The 13,023-nt window shown below is 18.8% G+C and overlaps 3 protein-coding genes across 3 annotated transcripts; 2 read left to right on the top strand and 1 right to left on the bottom strand.

Moving 5' to 3' along the window:
* Positions 1-1,315: 1,315 nt before the first annotated feature.
* On the top strand, positions 1,316-3,862 carry PGSY75_1209100 (hypothetical protein; the record flags this gene model as incomplete). The annotated part of the gene is made up of 1 exon (XM_018786682.1): positions 1,316-3,862. The coding sequence occupies one exon, from the start codon at positions 1,316-1,318 to the stop codon at positions 3,860-3,862; it is 2,547 nt and encodes an 848-aa protein (XP_018640547.1).
* Positions 3,863-5,133: 1,271 nt separating this feature from the next.
* Positions 5,134-5,863, top strand: PGSY75_1209000 (hypothetical protein; the record flags this gene model as incomplete). Its single annotated transcript, XM_018786681.1, has 2 exons — positions 5,134-5,358; positions 5,585-5,863. 2 exons carry the CDS (start codon positions 5,134-5,136, stop codon positions 5,861-5,863), a joined length of 504 nt encoding a protein of 167 aa, XP_018640546.1.
* Positions 5,864-7,543: 1,680 nt separating this feature from the next.
* Positions 7,544-11,941, bottom strand: PGSY75_1208900 (hypothetical protein; the record flags this gene model as incomplete). The annotated part of the gene is made up of 1 exon (XM_018786680.1): positions 7,544-11,941. The coding sequence occupies one exon, from the start codon at positions 11,939-11,941 to the stop codon at positions 7,544-7,546; it is 4,398 nt and encodes a 1,465-aa protein (XP_018640545.1).
* Positions 11,942-13,023: the final 1,082 nt, after the last annotated feature.

Here is a 13,023-nt window from a genome sequence, read left to right as displayed (position 1 = left end):
AATGTAGGAAAAAAAAAAAAAAAAATTACTAAATAAATAAATTAATATATATATATATATATATATATATATATATATATATATATGTTTATATTTATTATTATATATTTTAAAGAAAGGGTTTAATATAAATATTTTTAAGCAAAAGATTCTTATATAAACGTTTCATAGTATTTTAATTTCAGTGCATATTATTCTATAATTAAATAAAAAATAAAATAAGGATTTTTTTAATATATATATAATTATATTAACAAAATATAAATAATAAAGGAACATGAAAATTCTATTTTAAAATATTATTTATATATTTGTTGTTTTTATATTTCAATAAAGAATATATAACATATATATTATATATATATATATATATATATATATATATATTTTTATTTTTATGAAAATATAATTAAGGATAAAATTTTAAAGAATCTTTATTATTCATTCATATTTCATTTTTTTTGTATGTATTAAAGATAGAATTGTTTTATGATTATTTATATATATATATTTTTTTTTTTTATATCTGTGCTTATTAAAGAATCTTTATTATTCATTCATATTTCATTTTTTTTGTATGTATTAAAGATAGAATTGTTTTATGATTATTTATATATATATATTTTTTTTTTTTATATCTGTGCTTATTTTATATTATATATATAAATATGTTATTTGCATGTTATGAAAAGGGGCACAACAAAATATATATGTAGTATTGTAAGAATATGTTTATATTAGTATTTGCTTATTATTTGCTTATTAATTTCTTTTTCTGTTTTTAGAATATGATAAAAAAAAATATTATTTATTATATTTATTAATTATGCCTACATATATGATTATTATTTTTTAATATTGTTTTATTATATTTTTTTGTAAATAATATATATATATATATATAAATATTTGTTAAATAATTTTCCTTCAATTTTGTTTGTGTAATTATAATGGTGTTTGTAAATATAATCTTTATGTAATATATTTAATATGGAAATAAAGAGAATGATTTGATCTGTATTTCTATATGAACAAAAAAAATATAAAAATTTATTTAAATAATTCTAACATTTATAATTTTTGTAATTAGTTTTTTTTTTTTAGTATCAAATTATTATCATTCTATAATATTTTACATATACATCTTTTCTAATATGTATATATATATATATATATTTAAGAAGTTACTTTTTTTTTTGTTTTTTTTTTTTTTTTTTTTGAATGATGCATTTTGTAGGTGAATTTATTCAGTTCTTTATTTATTTTATTATATATATATATATATATATATATTTTTTATATGTATGTATTTATAATGAGCTACCTTATTAGTGATGATAAAAATGTCGAATGTCTCAATTTGAACGATATACGGTTGAAGGCAGAGAAATATAATTGGCTAGAAAAATCTGAGAAAAAGAATTCTTATATTTTTTGTAAAGACAATGTTAAAATAAACATTATAGATTTGAAAGGACTAGTGACAATAGAAGTACAATTATTAAACGGTATTTCATATAAGATGTGTAGGAGTAATATAAGGATAGATGAAATATCTAGTTTGTTTGGACCTTCAAATAATTATTATGCATATAATGATATAATAAATAAAACTATTTTATGTAACTACAATTTGAGTGTTAAAGAAAAAATTGACCTTTTTAATAAAAAAGATAAAACATTTTTAAAACAAAATGATGTTAAAAATATTTTGAAATGTGAAACCAATAAAGTAATAAGTTATAATATTAATAATAAAATAATTAAAGGTAAAGATATAAACTGTAATAATAGGACTAATGAGAATTTTCATTTAATCAAAAAGGAACCATTGCGAGAGGTAGAAAAAATATATACTAAAAGAAAAGAGAAAAATATATTTATAAAACAAGACAAACAAGACGAGATTTTATTATTTGATCAAAATAAATTATTTGTTAATATAGAAAATGACAATATAAATAATAAAATATATATCGAAGAAAATGTTGAAGGAATGATATGTAAATCCAAAACAATTCTAATGTTAAAAGAAAATAATAATATTTTGAGAGAACCCTATTACACAACAGATAATAAATATGGTTGTGACGAGTTTTTATATGACGGTATGAATGTTCATAATGTTCAAAGAAAGGAAAAGAAAAAAAAGAAAAATAATAAAAAATTAAAAAGTGAATCATACGAATTATTATATTTTTACAACAAAACAAATAAAATATATAATCATATTACATTAAATGTTTTATCAAATAAAATATCTTACTTTTGTTTCTTTAACAATTTCTTTTATTATAGAACAATATATGAATATAAATATATTCATATAAATAACAATAAGAAAAAAGATGAGTTAGATAAAAGAAGAATAACAACAAAATTATTTAATAATCCTTTTGAAAGTGTGGTGGAAAATATGAGTGAAGACAATACAAATTATAAACCTACAAGAAGTAAGAAGAATATGCATAATGTTATATGTCCATATAATAATATTTTTAATTGTATTAATAATATAGAAGAGAACAATAATTATGGTGATAATATATATACTTATAATTTTACTACTAGAAATACAAATAAAATATGTCAGATAAAAAAAGACAAATATGTAAATCATAATTTATTTATTAAAAAAAAAAAAAAAAATCATAAAAATAGCAACAATAATAATAATAATAATATGAATAAGAATATATCGAGTACGTTTAATTTTAACAAATATAATAAGAATAAATATATAAAAAAACATAGAAAAAACAATTATAACATATATAATGAACCAGACAAAAAATATTCTATATACCATAAGAACTATAAATGTAATAGCAATAACTTTATATATAAAGATTTAAAAATTTACAAGGAAAAATATCCACAGAATTGTTTCAATAATAATATTAATATCTGTAATTATTTTAAAAGATATGAAATGAATAATGCTGAAAAGAGTTATAACCATTTGAATATACAAACATTTAATAATATAAAAAGGGAAGAACATAATATATATGAACCAATGTATGAAATAAGACATAATGCATATAATAAATATCATAATAATAAGTGTAATAATATTAATAATTATATACATAAAAATTTTTATGAATATAATTCATATGATTTATATAACAATATGTATAATATATCAACCATTATTCATAATAATTATGGTAATGATAATAATTATGAAATGTATTATTCTAACAATTCTTACGATAAAAGAGAATCAAGGGTATCTTCTTATATGCAAAGAGGACATAATAATAAGTCTTATATGAACAAAAGAGCAAATATATTAAACAAGAAATATAATAATCTTTTATTTTCAAATGAAGATATGTTTAATAAATCACAGAATAAAAAAGAAAAAATAAACAGAATTATGTATATGGATAAAAATATGAACAAATTATATGATAACAGAGGTATAAATAATAATTTTAATTATCTATATAAATATGAAGAATTAGAAAGATTTAATCATATATGTCCTTCAAGTTATAAAAAGAAGAACCAATTACAAAAAGTGAAAAATGAAATATATAAAAAACTTTCTTATTTAAAATATTTCCAACATGATAAGAACAGAAATATACCTCGCTATAATTTTTTTATAAAACATTTATTATATGATTATTGTAAAAAAAAGTTACACATCTGGTTAAAGGTTATGCTAGTGAAACAAAAATGTGGATATTGTAACGAGCAATTTGAAAATATAGATATCTTAGAAAATCATTTAAAATATGTAAAAACACATAAGGTTTTTTATTGTTGTCAAAAACCTTTTCCTTCATTAAAATATCTATATATGCACCTTAAGAGAAAAAATCATTATGGTTATATATATTATTATTAAACTGGGGTGAATTCAAATTGTATATATATAAATACCACATATGTGAAAATAAAATAAAATAAATTGCAATAAATATACAATTTTTAAATAATTTCATTTTTTTTTTTTTTTTTTTTTTTGTCTGCACAAATTTTGTTATAAAAAATTTTATAACATCTTATAAGTTATATAAACTATACTTATAATATTAATGATTATTATATTACACATAGGAATATATATTTATATATATATACTTTTATATCTTTTTGTTTTTCATCTAATTAATTTTGTTTATTATTTTTTTTATCATTTTTTTGTCATAAAATATAAATCTATTAAACTATAAAACCTAATATGATTTACATATAAAAAATATATATAATTAACACATTAATCCTATGAATGTATTATAGTTGCCACATAAAGTTATAAAAAATAAGAACAAAAATGTAATAATTATAGGGACATGGAAAATATTACATATATATATAAATATATATATACCCAAATGTGTTGTGAAACATCCAATAAATTTGATATTAGAAAAAATGAAGTGTTTCGTAAATATATCAGGAATTATTAAAACAAAAATCGTTCAAAAAAAAAAAAAAAAAAAAAAAAAAAAATATTAATATAACAAGAATTTTAAGATAAGATTTATTTTGAAATATCATAGGATATATTTATTATTCATACTCATATTAATTATATGAAATTTTATAATATCTATTTTTATATTTTTAAATATATTATCATTATATATATATAATATTTATACGTATATTAAATATAGAAAAAAAAAAAAAAAGAATTCATTTGAGATATATAAATTTGCTGTTTTCTGAAAAAAGCTTTAATATAAATATGCAATAATATGTGGATATATATATATAGATATATATATTAATACATATTATAAATATTTCTATTTTTATTTTGTTTTTGAATTTATTATTTTTCTTAATAAAACAACTTAATATCATTTTTATATAATAACTATATATGGTATATTTGTACTACGCCAATTATATCATAATCCTTTTTAATGTTTGCATGATTTTTTATTTTGAAGTAATATAAAAATATATATATATATATATATATATATATATATATAATAAATAAATAAAATTAATATTAAAAAAATAAGTTTGCCTTTGCTTTTTTAATAAAAATATTGCATCATTATAATATATATAATATATATATATATTTCATATTATATAATTTTATTATATTATTTTGTATAATATATATTTTTTTATGAAATTAAATTTTTGTTTTAAAATATGCAAAAGAAGCCATCTACCGGAATTAAGTTAGAAAATACTTATAGAGCATTATTTGACAATAATGATAATAATGAAAAAAGTTATATTAGAGAAGTTGTAACTCCATTGGGTGATGTATATATAATAAATGAAAAAACACAAGAAAAGTTTATTAAAGGGACACAAAGAAGTGATGGGACATTCAGGAAAAATATCCGTGTGAAAACAGATTACATGCCCCAAGTAATAAGAAAAAAAAATGATCTTTTTAAATTATTCATATATATATATATATATATATATATATATGGATATATTTTATAATATAATTTATTTATACATACATGTATAAATAGCTAAAATATAATGATATAGCTATTTTATTACACAAATAGCCAAAACTAATTATTTATTTATTTATTTTTTTATTATTTTTTTTTTTTTTTTTTTTTTTTTTCTATATGAATAGGAAGAAAATTGTGCATACCAAGTAAAAGGAAAACTTTTGGAAGAACAAAATAGACTTTTAACAAAAAATACAAGTCCAAAAATTAATATAAATGTAAATACGAATAATAATACATTTTCACATGTGAATATAAATAGACATGTAAATTTAAATAACGAACAGAAAAAAATCCCTGGTTGGAATCCTGTAAATGACGATCAAAATGAAAAGCTCAACAACTCCAAAAAGAAGAAGAAAAAAAAAAAAAAAAAACCAAATAAAGAAAATGCCGAAAAGTGATATAACCAAAATTTTTTCGTATAAAATGAAATTAAATAAATAAACATACGTGCATACATTAATATATATATATATATATATATATATCCTGAGAAGGGAAATAAAAAATTTTGGAAAATATGTTATATATGCCGTTAAATTATTATATTTTAAAAAATATTTCAAATCAGTAATTTCTAAAATTGTTTTATTTTTTTAAAGTTTATAAATAATATATTTTTCTTTTCTTGTCTATTCATTTTTTTTCAAATTGTTGTTCAACATTAAAGATATACTACTTTTTTTATTTGGATTATATATTATAACAATATATATATATATATATATTTATTTATTTTATTTTAGTTTATTTTAGTTTATAATTTTAAAATTTTTATAGTAGATACAAAAAATATATTTTTAAACTTATTTTAAATATTTTAATTAGTTTTATCATATTGTCTTTAAACATTTATATAAAATAAAAATGATTTCCATATTATACACATATAAAAATAATATATATAATAATTATGTATAGAATGTTTGAAATATATTATGAAATATATATGTTAGATTTTCCTTTTAGATGGTGTATATAAAATATTATTCTCCTTACTATAAATAAGGTCAAGAAAAACAATTTTCTTTTCTTTTCTTTTCTTTTTTTGATACAGTGCATTTATGTTTAATAATATTTTTATTACAGCATAAATATATATATATATATATATTTTCATATCTGTTCATATAATTATATAAAGGCTAATATATAAATCTCTACAAATAAATATGTGCTTATATATAGATTAATATATTCTTATTCATATAAAATGTTCTATATATAAATATATTTCATGAGCACTAAAGAATAAAAAATTTTACTTAAAAAATGTGTTTTATTTATAAAGAATTATTCTTACACATATTTTTCGAAATTTTATATACTTTTAAAAATATGAAAGTTGCATCATAAAAATGCAAAAAAAATAAAATAAAATAAAATAATGAATAAATAAATAAATAAATAAATAAATAACAATAAATAAATATATTTATATAAATATGTATATATATTAGGGATAATGATAATTATATAACACTATTATGATCATATAAAATATAAAATATATATATATATATATATATATATATATATATCTAAAAAATTTACAATAAAAAAATTTGTTTTTAACAGTATGAAAATATAATAAAATAAATAATATATAAGTAAAAAATATATACATATTTTTTTTTACAATATTTTAATTTTATAGTAAATATATATACATATTTTCACAAAATCAAATAAAGAAGAAATGTCTTATATATATATATTGAATAATAGATTACATAAATTAGCCAAATTTAAAAAACACAAATGTATGTATATTTAATATTTTTTTTTCTTTTATATATATATATAAGTGTATATATATATATATTTCTATTATACATGTAATAATTATAAAAACCAAATTGTAACTTGAAAAAAAAAGAAAAAAATAAATAAAACTATACATATATATTAATATATATGTAATATATTCGAATAGTAGTAATAATAATATGTAAAAAAAAAAATAAATAAATAAAAAAATAAAATAAAATAAAATAGTATAAAATAAAAATTAATTTTGTATTTTGTCTAGTTCATCCTATATATATATATATATATATATATAATATAATATAATATAATTACGATTTTTTACTACGTTTCCTTGTATAACCTAATTTGGTAGGTGAATCTTTTTTGTCTGAAGGGAATATAGATTTCCTTTTACTTTTTGTAATTTTTTTATCTACTTTTAATGAAGTTTCTTTATTATTAAATGATTTTATAGGTGTTTCATTATTAATAAATTTATTCATCATATTTTTTTGACTAATAATATTTGTAGGTGTTTTATTTTTGTTTGTATTCATTTGTTTTACAGGAGTTTCATTATGTAAACCAAGAATATTTGTTTCCTCTTTTTTATTAAATTTGGATTTATTTGTTTTATTTTTTTTGACGCAATCATCATCTTTATTATCTTTGAAATCTTCATCCATATATAATATGGGTGTTTTTATATACATATTATTAATTTTTTCTATATGTTCATTTAAATGTTCATCAGAAACTCTTTGTCTGGGAGTTGAATCGAAATTATAAGTATCAAAAACTTTATCTTTAAATGCATGTTTTGAATTTTTACTATTGGGTGTTTTCATTGAATCCATATTAGTTATATCTAATTGATTTGATTTTTTAGGTGAATTTTTCATATTATCAAAACGCATATCATTTTTAAAATTTTTATCATTTTGTGTAAAATTACTGTTTTGGGTATTTTCGTCATATGGATACAACTTTTCATGATGATCATCATCATATTCTTTATCTTGTTCGTCTTGTTGTTGATGTTGATGATCATCATTTTCTTCATCATCTACATCTTTCAAAACAATGTCACTTAAATCTTGATATTTACCGTCTTCTAAGGTATTAAATTTAATTGGTGTCTCTGATGAATCAAAGAAATTCATAGAGAAGTGAGTTGCCAAATTATTAACACTTGAATCTTGAGGATCATATCCTTGTTGTTGCATTATTGCTCTTTGTGAATGGACATTAACTTGTTGAAGATTAACACGATCAATTTTATTTTTCTCTTTAATATATGTTTTGGTTGGTGTACATATATCTGTAATTTTATTAAAATTTTGAAAATAATTATTTGTATAGAATTTATCCGTTTTTAATATAGATGGTTCATTAGGATATCTAGCTATATGTTTAACACTTTCTTCATTTTCACATACTACCCAGATAGCTACACAAGATATATCATCAACTTTATTTCCTTTATATATATGATTAGGGTCTCTTTGTTTTCCAACAAAAGGGAAAAAAGGTCTACAATGTAATTTGTCTCCACTTCTTCGTTTGGCTATATTAGTTATAGAATATGCTATATCTTGTGCAGGCGTATAAAGAGCTGGTTCACCAAATTCACAAGCTTCTTCTGGACTTATTGCAAAAGTACAATAAGCTTCAATTTCTTCATCAAATAAATTATCACTTACACCATCACTCATTAATAATATTAAATCACCAGGCATACATAAAATTTCCGAAGGAGGTGTTAATGCCATATCAGGTGAATCTCCATCAATATCTACTTTTTCTAATATTTTCACAAAACTATGTAATCCTCTATTTTCTAAATCTTTCCATTGACTTCTATCAGGTAAATTCGATAATTGATAAGGAGCACCATTTTCCCATTTCTGATCTGTAGTTTTCCATATAATTTTTCTAAGAATAGATGGATTTCTTCCTTTCACATTATAATAAAGAAAAGATTCTGCAGCAAATTTAGGATAAGATTCTCTTTCAAAATTAATATCACCAGGTAAAAATTCTCTTCTTAATATCATACAAACACTATCACCTAAAGATGATATACCACATTTTCCAGTATATTCATCTAATATCCCAACAATAGCTGTTGAGCTACCATATGCATCAGCATATTCTTTTTTTACACTTTCTAATGAATTTTTTAATAATAACTTAGATCTTGTTATAGTATTATATGATACTTTTGCATATCCATTTAAATTTTTTGATAATTTTTCTGCTTCTCTTTGACATGCTAATGATAATCCAATAGAAAATTTAGATGCATCAATACCTTCTAAACTCCATGATCCTACACCATCAAAAATACCAAAAGCTGGTGGTACATCTGTTTGAAACGTTGCATCCTCACATCTACCTTTTACTTTTCCAATACGACATTGACCACCATATGTTTTAAATAATTTTACCATATGCACTCTTAAATCATCTACAGAATTTTCTCTTACAATTATATTTTCATTTATATACTTTTCTTCATATCCATCCATAGTTTTATAATTATCATCATCATTATCATCATTGTCATTATGGCAATGATCATCATGAAAAAATAATGTATTATGTTGTTCATCAATTAGGGTTTTATTATTATCATCAATAGTTCTATTACTAGAACAGAACTGTTTACTACCACTATAATTATTATTATTATTATTATTATTATTATGACTTTTATTTTCGTTTGTATTATTCATGCTCTTTCTTCCTTGTTGAAAAGCTTCTTCATCTGAGGTAACATACAAATATGTATCATTTAATATATGAATATCTTGACTTTTAGAATGTTTTTCATCATTACATGATAATTCAAATGAATTAATATTATTTTTATTATTATTATTTATATATGTACTATTATAATTATCCTCGTCATCAGAAAATAAACTCTGACTATTGCCTATATTATTAGAATTATTAATATTAGTGCTATTTTTTACTTTGACTACACCAGAAGGCGTATTATTATGACTCTTATGAACACTATAAAAAGAGTTGATATTACTACTAGTATTATTAATGGGAATGTTTTTTTGTTTATTATTTATTGATGTATCCTTATGAAGGGATATATATTTACTTTTGTCAACAGAATGTATATGCATATCTGTTAACTTTTCATTACCTGAGGGGAAAGTACCTTGGTTTTTTATTACATTGGATTTATATATAGAAGACATATTATGAAAGGATGCATTGGAAACTTCCTTTTGTTGTTCGACAGCAAATTTATTTTTTGCTCTTTTTAAATTTTTATATAATTTTTGTAAGCTGCATACACATTTCCATGTTCGTCTTGTAGTATTCACATTTAATTTTTCCAATAATTTGATATTTTTATAAAATGCATAAGTAGCTATAGGACAATAAGATATAGCTTCTTCTAATAAATTTAGATATTCTTCATTTAATCCAAAAAATAAAGAATTAACAGCTTTATCATTTAAAGAATTAAAGAATTCATTTACAGCTTTACTACCACTAAAATTGGGATCTCCTCTATGAAATTTAATATATGCGCAAAATTCTTTATTGATTCGATTTTTTAAAACAACTTGAGATCTAAAAGATTTAAACAAATATCTTAATTCATTTAAAAAAGTAACAGTTCCTTTTAATGTATCTAATAATTTATTTGTATTAATATTATCTTTATTAAAACGTAAAATACGTACTTCTCTTTTACCACCATTATTTAATAATAAGCATACATATTTAAAACAATAATCTTCAGCAAAGGGTAAAATACATTTTTCTAAAGGATAACTAGATTTCCCATCAGCATTACTATCATTTAAATGATATCTATCATTAAAATTTTGATCATATTCACAAAAACCATATTTATTCATTTTTCCTTCACATAACATTTCTACAAAATTAGATACCACATCTTTATTTTTTGATTTAATATTATCTTTATATATTGATCGGTTTGATACATTATCTTCATGTGTATCATAATTATAAAAACTATTATCATTATTATTATAATTATTATCACGAAAATTTTTATTATAATAAGTACTTTTATTATCACAGTTTTTTTTATCATTATAATTATTTATATTATCACCATTATTTATATTATCACCATTTTTTATATTATCACCATTATTTATATAATTACCATTATTTATATTATCACCATTATTTATATTATCACCATTATTTATATTATCATCATTATTTATATTATCCTGATTTTCATTAGGTTCCTGTTGGACCTCAGAAGTGTTACTATTACATATAACAATATTTGAATTTATTCTCTGTTCAATCATATCACTATTTCTCTTTTTAATAATTTTTCTTTTCATCTTTTCAATAATTTGTTGCTTGAATTGTTCATTTGATTTTACATTTTCTATATCTTCAGAATCTACAAATTCAACTATTTGACAAATAGTTAAAATTTCACCTAATATATATATACCTTCATCTCCTATAAATATTTTATCTTTAATCCACAAAGAATCTGATATTTTCCCATTCTTCATAAATGTGCCTAATACTTCTTCTAAGTTTTCTTTTATATTTTCTTGGTTCTCATTTTTATTATTTACTTCATTCTTACTATTTATATTTTTCCCTAAAAATTTCTCTGGCCAATCTTTATATATAAATACATCAGTAAATATATAACCAGATAACACCTTATCATATATATTGCTAAGGAATTCCATTGTAAAATGTATATATAAAATTAACAAAAAATTATATATACACAATACGTATATCTATACACGGGCTCATACACACATGTATAGGATGAGGACGCAAAAATGTAAATAAATATAAAAATATATATATATATATATATATATATATATATATATATATATTGATAATGTAAGAAAAAAAACTATACATATATATGAGAATTAAAAGTGTTTTAAATTCTCATTTACAGGATGTCGTAATGGAATAACATAATAAGATAGAGTTATGTAATAATAAATCAATGAATAAATAAATAAATAAATAAATAAATAAATAAAATTAATAATAATATACATATATGGTATACACTTTTCTCAATGAATTTTTTTTTTTTTTTTTTTTTTTTTGTGGCAAAATCATATGAGAAAGCTATATATATATATATATATATATATATATTTATATATAATACATATTATATTACACTCATAATAACGTTATCTTCCACTTCCATTTATTTATTTTATTTTTATGCTATTACATAGGATATATTGTCTCAATATAATATTTATATAGTTTTATGCCTCTGCTGGATAACTTCTTTTTAATGGTTGATAATAAGCTATTTTAATTGCTGTTCACATAAAAGGGATATAAAAAAATATAAATATTATATTTTTCAATACTTGATCCAGAAAATAAAATTGTAAATATTTAAAAACTTAATTATAACTTAATATATATAAATATGACTACACAAATAAAGTAGGTAGTCTTCTTCTTTTTTTTTGTATGTAATTAAAAATTTTAACAACTGTGAAAGCACATATAAATATGACCTTTTTCTTTTTTTGAATATTATGTCTTGAATAGGTTTAAAAGGATATATCCAAGGTATTCAATATCTATATAAAAGAAAAAATAAATAAAAAGATTTACATATGTATATGCATTTTTTGTTTTGTTTTTTTTATATTTTAATTTATATGTAACATATAGAAGTTTATTATTTCATAGTAATATATATTATTTCTTTTTTTTAAACTGTATATTCCTTATAACCTTTTTTCTAATTGCTCTTGCTTGATCGAGGTTATTTTGCAAG

This window comes from Plasmodium gaboni, chromosome 12, assembly GCF_001602025.1.
Source record: "Plasmodium gaboni strain SY75 chromosome 12, whole genome shotgun sequence".
In the NCBI taxonomy this organism is placed as follows: domain Eukaryota; phylum Apicomplexa; class Aconoidasida; order Haemosporida; family Plasmodiidae; genus Plasmodium; species Plasmodium gaboni.
This window is presented reverse-complemented; position numbering and strand designations above follow the sequence as displayed.